Here is a 14,063-nt window from a genome sequence, read left to right on the forward strand (position 1 = left end):
AACATTGCGCTCAGGTGACAATTCCATATTTCAATGCAAAATCGCTCGCTGCTAAACTTGGTCTACACAGGCTGTGCACTGAAACCGTGCAAGCTCGCGCAGCCTGCTGGCGCTTCCACCGGTGACGTCACGAATCTGGCTCCAGACTCCCTTGGGATTTTTCCAGACGCGTTTTATTTTTTTGCACAGATAGCCTTGTGCAAAATTACCTTTCTGGATGAGTGTGTAAAGGGACATACTTTCATATTTAAAAAAAAAAAAAAAGCCCCCAAAATTGGTCCAGGATATGCACTTTACGTTAGTTTGTTTTGTGTAGTTCCTTGAGCTTGTGTTCATCTGGTCACAGACAACGTTAACGTTCTGACTAAACAATCATGTCACCCACCTCATCACAAATTACTGAACTCCTGAATGCGTGTAGGTGACCCAAATTAAACCCGACACACCGAGTCCATTTAAGAAAAAAAAGTTTATATTTAGAACCTACTTTAATAATGTCTTCCTCTTAAACGGCTGGAACATAAAACTGATTAGTTTCATTCCAAATAACTGAACAAGTAGCTTAACAGTTGAAATCCAGATTTATTTGTCAAACGAAGGAGTAAAATCATTAAGAGAACATTTCTACCATCACCACAGCACTAATCCACTGAAACACCCCCCACTAAAAATGTAAAACGAGATTAAAGATCAGTAAAACGCAAGCGAAGTGGGGAATATTTATTAGTAAATGACACTTTCACAGGCAAGGCAAAAAAAAAGGTGCTAATTTAAACAGCAAGTAAAGAAGGGAGCAGGAGGAAAAACACCAAATGCCTACAAATACACAACATACCATCGAGATGTATACTAAAGAGAAGGAAAAAAAAAAAAAATAAAGGCAGCATTTCTGAAAATGAGTTTTAGAGAAATGATCAGATTTGAATTTGGGCTTTAATAAATGCTTAAACTTTTCTAATTATCAATCGATTAAAGAAAAACTCTTACCAGCCTGATGCACATCACATCTTCATACCAAACACGAACATAAGAATTAAATTTTCCCCAAAAAACTGATTTAATCTCCACTCGCACGTGAAACCATAGAGCTGATGTGTGTAAAGTTTTGGAATAAACATCTGACCAAAAAGAGGGAGGGGGGGGGGGGGGGGGGAAGGGGGGAAAAAAAAGCAGTCTTGACTGAGAATTTTTGAAAGATGTAAAGAACTTGCAGGTCTGCCAACGGCCGTCTGGCTTTGAATGGAGTCCCCCTTTAAAGCCTCGCGCACCTGCCCCGGTGTACGCCGGCCTCGTCTGCCCCAACCTCACCCTCGCTAAAGCCATCCAAAAACAGAGGCCAGAGGATGGTGGGAGGAGCGTGCGGCCCCCCACCCCGTCTCCCGAGTGAAGTCCAGAGGCGTGTCGCTCAACGAGCCTCCTGCTCTAAAACACAAGCTTCGTTATCGCTAGCTGACAGACTTGGCGTTATCGCTGATGAAGCAGGGGTTGGTGTGGGGGGAGGGGGTTGTTAAAGCTGGAAGAGCCTCATCCTCCTCCTCCTCACCCCCCTCCCCTGTCCTCAGTATCCCCCCCCCTGCACGTTTACGGGGAGACGGATGCAAACCCGAGAATCGTATCGTTGGTGTTAGCTGGATCTGCTGCTGTGCTACAGGAGGGGGGAGGTCCCGTGTGGGCGCACGGGAGGGCCTTGACGCCCCCCCAAACCCCCGTTTTTTTTTGCCCGCATGCAGCTCTGTGGCTCCGATGCCCCAGACCCAGTGGATTCTGGTGGATTTCTAACCCTTGCTGGAACCGAAGTGAACCGACATGGAAATCCCCATTCACACCCACGCCGTCCAGCCTTCATACAGCTGCGCCAGGTTGTCCAGGTTTGTGGCCTCCTTGATGACGTAATCCACCTGTGGGTTGATGGATGGAGAGACACATACAGTTTAACGAGTGCTTTGTGTTTAAAAATGTGATAATAATAATAATAATAATAATAGAGGAGGGATAAATGCCTGCTCAGTGATGCTCATTCTCCGGTTCGGGTCCACGTCCCGCCCTTCCAGCTTTGCCTTCACTCTCTTCCAGACACTCACAGCGTACGAGTTTCTCTCTTGTACAGCTGAATAAAAAGGGAGAGAAAAGAAGAGTGGCGGTTATACACTACATCAAGCTGGTGAATCATCTTATTACATGCATTAACACATCTGGCCAAAAAGATCATCCTGTGATTCAAGAACCAACAACTGGATTTGACCTTTAAAAGTGTTTTAAATGAATCAAACAGGTTCACAGGGAACTGGAGGAAAACTGCTCAAGACTCGGGTCCATACACTCACAGCGGGTGCTTAAGAGAAAAAGAAACCTTTATTCGTCACATGCACACTTCAAGCACAGTGAAATTCATCCTCTGCATTTAACCCATCTGAAGCAGTGAACACACACGCCAGTGGGCAGCCACACCAGAGCGCCCGGGGAGCAGTCAGGGGTTCGGTACCTCACTCAAGGGCACCTCAGCCCAAGGCCGCCCCACACCAACCTAACTGCACGTCTTTGGACTGTGGGGGAAACCGGAGCACCCGGAGGAAACCCACGCAGACACAGGGAGAACATGCAAACTCCACACAGAAAGGCCCTCACTGGCCGCTGGGTTCAAACCCGGACCTTCTTGCTGTGAGGCGACCGTGCTAACCACTACACCACCGTGCCACCCCACGGTGTTTTCCTGCAGCTTTAAAGGCTCTGAATGTTTCAGGCAAAACATGGAGGAGGTGATGTGACTCAAACCCACAAAAATTAAGACAAGCAGCAGGCATGTCCGCAGTCATGGGGAATTGTTTCAGGTGTTTTATATGGAGTTATGCTATAAGAAAGTAATGGAATGGACAATACAGAATAAAATAATGAAATGAAGGATGTGACAATATAACCAGTACAATTAAATTACATGAAAAATAAAAAACACATTAATTCAAAATCAATCCGAGTTTTAGACAGGGAGAATTTTTACAATTGGCACCAGATTGACATCAAGCATTTTTAAAAAGTTGAAAGATTTAACCATTAATGAAACTGCAATTAAAAGTTAAATTGGACTCTGACGTTCCCTTAAAAGCGCACAGACTGAACATTAACAATACTGTCATATTTATATACCATAGCAAAGAGATGATAATCTGTTCACTTCGGATTTAGGACTAACAGGACATTCTCTCTCTCTCTCACACACACACACACGCGTGCACACACCTCTCCCGGTTTTCGGGTCCCTGACGGTGCGTTTGGGGCTCGGCACAAGGCTTTTGTTGGTGATGAGCAGGGTGCTGGGTGGGGTGTCTGCTGGGGTCCCCAAGTTACGAGGAAGGGCTTTGCGAGTGTTCTGAGACATGCTGTCAGGCTGTGTCTTCACACCACTGCATCGCACTGCTGTAGAGACACGCACGCACACACACACACGCACGCACGCACGCACACACACACACACACACACACGCGTGTTTGGGAATGCGACATCAGAAATGTGTTGTTCTGATTTACATCTAATCCTTAAATGGAGCAGAAAACATGTACAATGAGGGAGGCGAGTTTCCTTGCTTGGGAAGATTACAGAAAATCTTTTCCCCTACCAGCGGCGAAGCTCGTCTGCACGGTTGATGTGGGGCTTGCACAGTCACTTCCTCTGTTGGTGACGAGGGGAGATGCAAATCCAACCAGCCCGTTATATACGCTGCAGGAAATGCACACATGAGCTGTGAACACTGGACTGCACTTTAATACACAAAATATCCACTTTGGTTATTTATGGATGAAATTTCAACAAGATTGGGGCTTGAGGACTCGAGAAGTTGCTCCTTCTGTGGAAGCACTGAGGAATTGAGAGAGAGACAATGATAGGAGAGTGAAAAACGTAGAGGAGAGGCAGATGGGGGAGATGGAGAGAAAGACAAATCGAGCCAGAAAAACAGGCAAAGAGCACAACCCCCCCCACACACCCCTGGTGTGGATACAAGACGAGTGGCAACACAGTGTTGCACTAATGTTCCATGTGGCAGTACAGGATTAATATTAAAATCCATATTAATAATTCAAATGGCGTTGACCTTAATATGGATTGAATTATTAATCTCCCCCCGAGCTGTAATGGATATGGAGAACATGGTGTAAAACACTGAGTGTGTACGCGTCACCTCTGGCTCTGTCCTTTGAGCTCTTTGAGGGTGGAGGGAATCTCCTGCAGCAGCTCCACCTGCTCCACGCTGCGTGGCTGCCCCGTCGCCTGCACCACCGTGAACAGCACGATCTGCACGTTATCCTGCCATGCCTTGTACTCACACAGGAACTGACGCACACTGCCCTCATACATCACTTCCTCTCCGTCTGCAAGAGCGCTTTCCTCATCCTGAACAACGCAAAACAGGCTTTAGGAGACAGGAGCTGGAGAGCATGAACGCACACGACAAAACAGATGTGTACACACACACACACACAGCAAGAGTGTAACACAATGATAATGTAGAAACAGTAATGCTCATGTAAAAAAAAAAAAAAAAAGAAAATTCCTGATTTCAGGCTTCCAGAGAACATGCTTTATATGGCACACACACACACACCTTGGCCATGGCACGTAGCAGGTGCTTGACATCAGCCAGAAGGCGGTTGTGATTGGACAGGATGCCTTTAATGGTGTCCACCAGCAGCTGCAGGGTTTCAGTAACCGAGTCCAGCTGCTGCTCACGTTCCTCCTGCACCGCCCTCTGACTTCCCATCTCCTGAGACAGGTGCTTCTGAGTGCACACCAACCACTCGGGGGAGCCAATGGGCAGCTCCATCACAGGACTCTACAGAAGCATGCACACGCGTACATTCAGAGCCGCAGAAAAGTTATTTAAAGTAATACACCATCTGACCAATCAACATCCAGAACAAAGTCCTAAGAGACATTCTTTAGAACATGTTAGAAAGACGCACCAGCCTGTGGAGGAGCTGCAGCTCCAGAGAGGAGACAGAGGTGCTGAACTGGGCGGCGTAGGAGCACGTGGCCTGGCAGCGCTTCACCAGGTCGAACAGAGCAGCATCCATGCTCAGAGCCTCGGGAGTGCGTGTGCGAAGGCCCTCGAAGTTGAGTACGGTGCTGCACAGGAAGGTGACCTGAGTGGCACGCTGACTCTCCTTCACCACTAGGGCACGCCGCTCAGTTATAGTGCTCTCAAAGTCCTGCAGCACAGGCGCCAGAGCCGGGTTTGCCCCACCCGCCCACTTCAACCTCTGCTCAATGCTACCCTCGAGTGATGCCAGTTTCTCCTACAAGACCAAACACACACACACACACACAATTTCTCTTTACTGATAGACAACAGAATGAACACGCACACAGAAGAGGTGCGAGACTGATGTCTGACCTGAACACTGGCAATGGCTGCATCGTCCTGGCTGAGTTTGTACAGCTTCTTCTTCATGTTGCTGAGGATGATGGAGCGAGGCGGAGGGCTGACCGTCATGGGCTGAGAGCGAGTCCCGAGAACATCCTCGTGCTGCCACTAAGAGGAAGATCAGTTTATCAACTTAAACCCCGCACACCCTCAGCTAGCAGTTTAGCATTATGTATAAAATTACATTCTAGTTAATAATTACTTGTTTGACTCAAATACTATTACAACTCCACTTTCAGACTTTAGGCCACACCCACTCATGCAAGGTCACTGCGTGCATGACTCACTAATCTATACTGAGCCACAAACAAGAGACGGTGAATTCCACAAAGGTGCCCAAGGAGACGCCACTGTGGTTATAAACCTCCTGAACCATTACCTGGAACATGGCGATGTGCAGCTGCGCCCTCTGGAGGCTGACCTTGCAGGCATCTATGCTGAGCTCCAGACGTCGCACCAGATCCAGCTTCTTCCACGCCGTGTCGTACGAGCTGGCGAGCACCGTGGCCCTGTTCAGCAGCAGCTGGGAGATCCGTCCTGCTTGGACGCCCTGCTCCACCGCCTTCTTACACAGGTCATCCAGCGATACCTTCCCTTCGGCCCCGAAATCTTTAGCCTCAACCTGAGCGATGAGGTCTGTTCCGAGAGCACTGAGGGCGCTGCAGAGAGCCAAACCCAGAGCCTGAGTAGGCAAACCCATCAGCATCTGCCTCACAAAATCTGCCGTGAAAGCTTTGATGGGCCGCATCATCTGGTCCTCGCTGACCACCGTGGAGCCGCGGTACATAGGCTTCACTAACGAGACGGGACCGTTAGATGGTGGGGGTTCGTCAGTGGGGGAAGGACAGGTGCCTGAGGAAGAGAAAATCACCTTTATATTATTTGATTAGGAATTGTTTTTCAGCTCCAACAATAAAAACATCCTCGCTGATTAAAACAGTCCATTTCCAGCAATACAATATTGTTCAGTCATGCTTTACCCGACAGCGTCTGAGCGAATGAAGCACACAGTCGGAAGAAGTCACGGATCGTTTGGAGCCTCTTGAGGAAGAAGATTTCCTCCAGGACCTGCCGAGTCTGTACGTTGTCAAAGAAATGCACCTGCGTGGCCCGAGCCTCCCAGATCACATCCACCTTCCTCCAAGCAGCAGGAACATCCATGGAGTTCAGCTGCAGGAGCGTGTTGGGACCAAACACAGCTGCGTGAGTGAAGATGCTTTTCTTAACACAAACCAAATCAGACACTGAGAAGTTGGCGTGCGAGAGTCACCTTATCTATCAGGAGCCCAAACGCGCTCTCCAGCTGAGCGAACATCCCATCGAAGGCCACCAGCAGCATCTGTCCTGCACTCATTTTAGGCGTGTCCTGTACGGAGCCCTCCATGTTCCGAGGCTGTATCAGCTCCGAGTACTGGACACGCAGAACCCTGGAACAGGTACACACACATCCAGGTTTTTATATTTAAAAAAAAAAAAAAAAAAAAAAGGTACAACCAGTAAGGAGTCAGTATTATTTAATAAACTGAATGGAGATTCAGGATGAGATTGAAAGCCACCTGGTGAATAATTCTCACTCTGAAGACCAAATAAATTAATTTAAAAAAATAAAATGCACAGCACCACCATCACCACAGTGTCATGTACATCTTTCAACGCTGAAGGTCGTCATAAAAGGTTTAAAGCTGTGCTGAAAAACTGAGTTTTCTTTCTTGCCTCATTACACAAAATTGAGAAACAGCACAAAGCTAAAAATTACACACAAAATTATTATTAGGCAATACAACCAAGTCTCATGTGAAATGAGGGGGAAAAAATTTTCATAAGAGAAAGAATCTCACAGAACAGTATATATAGTTGTGCTCATAAGTTTACATACCCTGGCAGAATTTTTGCTTTCTTGGCCTTTTTTCAGAGAATATGAATGATAACACAAAAATTTTTTCCCCCAGTCAGGGTTAGTGGTTTGGTGAAGCCATTCATTGATAAACAACTGTGTTTTCTATTTTTAAATCATAATGACAACAAAAAACATCCAAATGACCCTGATCAAAAAAAGTTTACATGCCCCAGTTCTTAATACCGTGTATTGCCCCCTCTAACATCAATGACAGCCTGAAGTCTTTTGTGGTAGTTGTGGATGAGGCTCTTTATTTTCTCAGATGGTAAAGCTGCCCATTCTTCTTGGCAAAAAGCCTCCAGTTCCTGGGCTGTCTTGCATGAACTGCACGCTTGAGATCTCCCCAGAGTGGCTCAATGATACTGAGGTCAGGAGACTGAGATGGCCACTCCAGAACCTTCGCTTTGTTCTGCTGTAGCCAATGACAGGTCGACTTGGCCTTGTGTTTTGGATCGTTGTCATGTTGGAACGTCCAAGCACGCCCCATGCGCAGCTTCCGGGCTGATGAGTGCAAATTTGCCTCCAGTATTTGCTGATAACGTGCTGCATTCATCTTTCCTTCAACTCTGACCAAGTTTCCTGTGCCTTTGTAGCTCACACATCCCCAAAACATCAGCGATCCACCTCCGTGCTTTACAGTCGGAATGGTGTTCCTTTCATCATAGGCCTTGTTGACACCTCTCCAAATGTAACGTTTATGGTTGTGGCCAAAAAGTTCAATTTTGGTCTCATCACTCCAAATTACCTTGTTCCAGAAGTTTTGAGGCTTGTCTCTGTGCTGTTTGGTGTAAATTTTTGTTTGTCTACCTGACCGTGGTTTGGTTTTAACAGAGCCCCTGATTTTCCATTTGTTAATCACAGTTTGAACACTGCTGACTGGCATTATCAATTCCGTGGATATCTTTTTGTATCCCTTTCCTGTTTTATACAGTTCAAATATCTTTTCCCGTAGATCCATTGACAATTCTTTTGCTTTCCCCATGACTCAGAATCCAGAAACGTCAGTGGCTGGATGAAAGATGCGAGAGTCTGTCTGGATCCCAGACACTCACTCAGCTTTTATGCACACACACTGATTACAAGCAAACAGATCACTGTTGAGGATGTTACGGTACCTTTAATAGCCATTCAAACCCATTTGTGTCAACTTCTGTGCATGTTATCAGGCCAAAATCACCAGGGTATGTGAACTTTTGATCAGGGTCATTTGGATAGTTTCTGTTGTCATTATGATTTAAAAAGAGAAAACACAGTTGTTTGACAATAAACGGTTTCACCCAACCACTAAGCATGAGTGGAAAAGATGTTTGTGTTATCATTCATATTCTCTGAAAAATGGTCAAAGAATCAGATTCTGCCAGGGTATGTAAACTTGTAAGCACAACTGTAGAAAACGAGGGTTATGTATATAACCGCGGTTCTATGAGTTTCGGATGACCGCCAGAGGCGGTGCTTTCAGCACATGGATATCCATCACACGAACGTGCAGGTCGAGTAATAGTAACAACAAAGTCACGTGTGACCTGGGTGACGTCACCCCGTGACCCCGGCATAAAAGACCGGTAAACCCAGGAAGTGACCTCTTGGCAAATCTTCTCGTGTACACTCCGAGTGACTGCCAAGCTCTGGCGGTCATCCGAAACTCATAGAACCGCGGTTATATACATAACTCTCGTTCTATTTCGTTTCTACTGACCGCCAGAGGCGGTGCTTTCAGCACATGGATGACTAATACCAACCAGGTCATGAGGAGTGCCTACCCGTACCCAGTGATGCTGCGACGGGCCTGGAATGACAGCCGTCGCCACAGGATTATGTGGGACGACATTAAGACGGTAAAACCTGGTGAAGGTGCAGCTGGAAGCCCAGGAGGCTGCGCTGCATATGTCTGAAAGGGGCACGCCCTTCAGTGATGCCCATGAGGCCACCACGCCTCGTGCAGAGTGCGCCCTGACAGCCGGAGGAATCGGGAAGCCACTGTGCCTGTAGGCATGTAATATGGCCTCGACTATCCACTTGGATAGCCTCTGCTTAGAGAGTGCCAGACCCCTCGTTGGTCCTGTGTGGCACAGAAACAGGGCGTCACTCCTACGGAAGCCCTCTGTACGCGACACGTACACCCTGAGGGCGCGAACTGGGCACAAAAGTTCCGACCTCTCACCATGGCCCGCCTCGAACGCCGCAAGGCTAAGGGGCTGGTTGACGAAGGTAGCAGAGAGGGTCTTCGGGAGGAAAGAGGGGTTAGGCCACAGGGTGACCCCACTGTCGCCGGAGTGCCACTGCAGGCACTCCCCACTGACTGACAGCGCGTGTAGTTCCCCGACGCGCCTCGATGTAATGGCCAGAAGAAAAGCAGTCTTCAGGGAGAGCCATGAAATGTCTGCCGTGAGCAGGGGCTCAGAACGGTGCGTCGCAGAGAGCCTGCAGCACCAATGAAGGTCCCATGTGGGTACCCGGCTCCGTCGGGGGGGTCTCAACCGGAGAGCACCCTTCAAGAAACGTGCCACCAAGGCGTGGGACCCCACGGTCCTTCCCCCAACTCTGGCATGCTGAGCAGAGATGGCAGCTGCACAGACCTTGATGGTGGCAGGGGTAAGACCCTTATCAAAGCAGAGGCTGGCGGAACAGTCGAATGGTCAGCAGGGGGCAGCATGTAGGCTCCTCCCCCCGAGTTAAGCACCAGTTGGAGAAAAGCCTCCATCTGTTGGCATAGAGGGCATTGGTGGGGGGTGCCCAAGAGCTTGCAATGGTGTTGACCACTGCCGGCTCACAAGGACCTCGCAGGGGGTCCGGCCCTTCAGCGGCCATACCCAGAGCTGCAGACGGGCTGGATCCGGGTGCCAGATCTGCCCTCCCAGCTGTGATAGGTCAGTCCTCACTGGCAGGCACCAGGGGTCGCCGTTCAGAAGTTGCAGCAACTTGGGAACCACACTCGGCCCAGCCACCGGGGGGGGCGACAAGCAGCAGCCCGTGGTGGTCCATCGCAACCCTGTGTAGGGTTGGCACGATCAGCAGCAGAGGGGGGGGGAGGCATACAGCAGTTGCCTCGGCCAAGCATGCGCCAGCGCATCCTGGCCCAGGGGACTGGGGCTGTGGAGGCTGAACCACAGAGGGCAGTGTGTCAACTCCTGGCAGGCAAAGAGGTCCACCTCTGCCCTGCCAAAACGTTTCCAGATGGCGAGAACCACCGCCGGGTTGAGTCTCCATTCCCCGGGATCGGGGTCCTGGCGGGACAGCAGATCTGCTGCCCTGTTGGCAGTGCCTGGCAAGTACATGGCACGCAGGCTCAAGAGATGTCGATGGGCCCACCGCAGAAGTTGGCCAGCCACTTTCAAGCACTGGAGGGACTTTGTGCCTCCCTGGTGGTTGATGTAGTACACTACCGTAGCGTTGTCCGTCCGCACCAGAACGTGTCTGCCGGTCAGGCCTGGGAGGAAGTGCTGTAGGCCGAGGAACACAGCCCGTAGCTCCAGCACGTTGATGTGCTGCGCCCGTGCAGCACCGGGTGGAGGTGGAGACCGTTGAACCACCTCTGAAGCGGCGTAAGTCCAGAAGTCCCAGCGGGACCAGAGAGGAGGCTGCCGTAAGCATGCCCAGCAGGCGCTGAAAGGTCTTCAGGGCGAGTGACCTACCCCGTCCGAAGCGGCCAAGCAGTAGGCGGATGTTGTGGATCCTGGTCTGGGAGGGAGTTACCATCAACGACCTTGAATCCAGGTGCATGCCCAAGAAAGTCGTCTCCTGGCTGGGCACCAGCGAGCTCTCCTTGTAACTCACCCTGAGCCCCAGCTCTACGACATGCGAGAGCACAGTCGCGATGTTGGTGCGGGCCTGAGCTGCTGACCGTGAACAGACGAGCCAGTCGTCCAGGTAAGGCAGGACACGCAAACCCCTTGCCTGAAGTAGTGCCGCTGCCGCACACCCGGTGAACACACGGGGTGCCAGCGATATCCCAAAGGGCAGAACATTGAACTCGAAAGCCTGGCCCTCGAAGGCAAACCGCAGGAACTGCCTGTGGTGTGGCACAATGGGAGCATGGAAGTAGGCGTCTTTCAGGTCGAAGGTGACAAACCAGTCGCCCGCCTGGATGTGGTGTAAGACATCCACTGTACGCAGCATGCGGAATCTCATGGTCCTCAAGTGGGAATTGAGGGACCTCAGGTCGAGGATCGGGCGGATACCGCCGTCCTTCGGGACCAGAAAATACCTGGAGTAGAACCCACCTTGCTGTCTCTGCCTGTCGACGGGAGAGACTGCTCCTTTCTCCAGGAGGGTGGCGATTTCCTGCCGGGGGACGAGGGACTTCCCCGGATGGCTCACGGTGGTGTGTTTGACCCCATGAAACGTGGTGGACGGCGGCAGAACTGGATGCGGTAACCCTCGGTGAGGGTCACCAGCACCCAGGGGTCAACGCTCTCCAGCTTTGGAGCTGTTCGCTGGAAAAGCGGCCGACCGCCGGCGCGCTGATGTCAGCGCCGTCCAGAGCGCCCCCGTCGGTCACCATGGGGGCGACGAGGAGCGGACTGGGTGTAGGGGGCGGCACCGCGGGTCCGGGAGGTGGTGGGGCGGCGAAAGTCATCAACCCGTCTGGTCTCCTGGCGGGTGCGTGGCCGAGACAGAGTCGGTGTGGGCCCCCTGAAGGACTGGGCAGCATTGCCATGGTGGTGGGCCTGGCGGGGCCAGCGAACTGCTGTTACGCCTAGATGACCTGGGCACTCCGATCCAGGGCTTGCTGAGTGGCTTCGCCAAACAGCTCCCCGGGGACAACAGGGAGAGAGTGCAGCACACGCCGGTCGGGCTCGGCCAGAGGGGACTGTGCCCGCCATATCTGCTGGCGGCCGAGGGTGAGATACGACATCAGCCGGCCCAGTTCCCGCGACGAGTAGGCAAAGGCCTGGAGCCGCGTCACACAGCTCCCGTGATGCCGCGCTCGTCCCCTCCAGCGTCTGGGGGTCCATGACACCTGGCTGGCAGAAGGGAACTTAAATAGGGCGAGAACGCTCCAAGTAAGTAGCCCAAAATAAACTATCAGGCGGAAATAAAAAATAAACGACCGGGCGAACACACCCGTGGTCGGGAATATTAACAAGGATGGCGCCGTGCGCTACAGAACTGATAAACAGCGGTGAGAAACACCGCTTTAATTTAAATGAATGAAAACCGCTTACCTGAGCGACAACAAACCGGCCTCCAGCAGCGAGGACACGCCTCGGAGGGCTAGTCAGCTAACTCCACCGAGCGAGAGCGCTCAGCTTAACGGAGTAACAACAATACGAATATAACACACAAGACAGCCGGCCCGTGAGCAGGCCGGAGACAAGGCTACACAAAACAAGCGGTTGATAATATTAACAAGGATAGGCACTGTGCGCCACAGAACTGATAAACAGCGGTGAGAAACACCGCTTCAATTTAAATGAATGAAAGCCGCTTCTCAATGTTGGGCATCTGCAGGAGGCCATAGGTAGGGGTGTCCTGCATTGCCGCCAGGGCCCTGCAGTCACTAGGGAGGTGGGAAGGCATCTAGGGTCCGCCCAACACCTCTGTAACTCCTCGATGTATGAGGCCGAGGGCGGAACAGACAACGAGGAAGGCTATGTGGGACCTCTGAAGAAAGCGCTCTGATGCTGGGCCACCGGGGCGTGTCCAACCCCAGACGGGCCAATGCAGCCCTCAGCGTTGGCTGGATGGATGAGCATCCGCCTTCCGACGCTGCCACGGTGCCATGGCTGGTGGCCTGGGAACCGGCCGGAGAGGTGGAGCCGTGACCATCGGACCCACCGCAGTCAAAGCTCTCCGAAGCCCGGATCGACAGTTCATCCAGGCCGCGTGTATCAACGGCCGGTGACAGAAGCGGTGGTGATGGTGAACAGTCGGGCTGCCAGGCAGAAGGGGTGGCTGCGGGAACACTGCCCCCTGTGGCGGAGGCTGAAGATTCGCCAGCAGGGCCTTCATCTCCTCCAGCTCGGTGGACATCACCTCCACCTTCTGAGCCAAATCGCCCGAGCGCTTCTTTTTCGCCTTAGAAGCGAAGACGTGTGGGGGAGCCCACGGCGCTTGCTGGGCCCCGCTGCTGCAGCCGACACCGTGTCCTGTCCCCCCGAGGCCCGGGGGATGTCAGACGGAGAATCCAGCCGAGCCAGCCTGGCGGTCCGCGCAGCCACGCTCAGGCACATGCAGTCTGCGCAGGCCATGTCCGTCAGCCCCTGCCGCAGGTGATCAATACCCAGGCATGAGGGGCACTCGCGGTGGCCGTCCTCCGGTTCGAGGGGGACCAGCAGTTGGCGCAGCGAGAGAAGAGGTCCATGACGCCTGGCTGGCAGAAGGGAACTTAAAAAATAGGGCGAGAACACCCCAAGTAAGCAGCCCAAAATAAACAATCAGGCGGTAATGAAAAACGACCGGGCGAACACACCCGTGGTCGGGAATATTAACAAGGATAGGCACCGTGCGCCACAGCACTGATAAACAGCGGCGAGAAGCACCGCTTTAATTTAAATGAATGAAAACCGCTTACCTGGGCGAAAGCAAGCCGGCCTTCAGCGGCGAGGATACGCCTCGGAGGGCTAGTCAGCTAGCTCCACCGAGCGAGAGCGCTCAGCTTAACGGAGTAACCGCAATACAAATACAACACACAAGACAGCCGGCCCGTGGGCAGGCCGGAGACAAGACTACACAAAGCAAAGCGGTTGATAATGTTAACAAGGATAGGCGCCGTGCGCCACAGAACTGATAACAGCGGCGAGAAACACTGC

At 51.7% G+C, this 14,063-nt stretch overlaps 1 protein-coding gene across 3 annotated transcripts in view; it reads right to left on the bottom strand.

The window, feature by feature from the left end:
• Positions 1 to 562: 562 nt before the first annotated feature.
• smg1 (SMG1 nonsense mediated mRNA decay associated PI3K related kinase) overlaps positions 563 to 14,063 on the bottom strand; it is a 73,553-nt gene continuing 60,052 nt past the window's right edge. For all 3 annotated transcript variants that reach the window (XM_060902292.1, XM_060902291.1, XM_060902290.1), the window contains exons 52-62: positions 6,685 to 6,841; positions 6,395 to 6,584; positions 5,794 to 6,266; positions 5,385 to 5,522; positions 4,954 to 5,286; positions 4,596 to 4,823; positions 4,173 to 4,384; positions 3,612 to 3,712; positions 3,235 to 3,411; positions 2,001 to 2,107; positions 563 to 1,898 (exon numbers count right to left, since the gene is read on the bottom strand). In XM_060902292.1, the coding sequence (XP_060758275.1) occupies positions 1,821 to 1,898; positions 2,001 to 2,107; positions 3,235 to 3,411; positions 3,612 to 3,712; positions 4,173 to 4,384; positions 4,596 to 4,823; positions 4,954 to 5,286; positions 5,385 to 5,522; positions 5,794 to 6,266; positions 6,395 to 6,584; positions 6,685 to 6,841 (2,194 nt within the window). In that variant the 3' untranslated portion in view covers positions 563 to 1,820. The remainder of the gene's footprint in view (positions 1,899 to 2,000; positions 2,108 to 3,234; positions 3,412 to 3,611; positions 3,713 to 4,172; positions 4,385 to 4,595; positions 4,824 to 4,953; positions 5,287 to 5,384; positions 5,523 to 5,793; positions 6,267 to 6,394; positions 6,585 to 6,684; positions 6,842 to 14,063) is intronic.

This window comes from Neoarius graeffei, chromosome 20 (assembly GCF_027579695.1).
Source record: "Neoarius graeffei isolate fNeoGra1 chromosome 20, fNeoGra1.pri, whole genome shotgun sequence".
In the NCBI taxonomy this organism is placed as follows: Eukaryota; Metazoa; Chordata; class Actinopteri; order Siluriformes; family Ariidae; genus Neoarius; species Neoarius graeffei.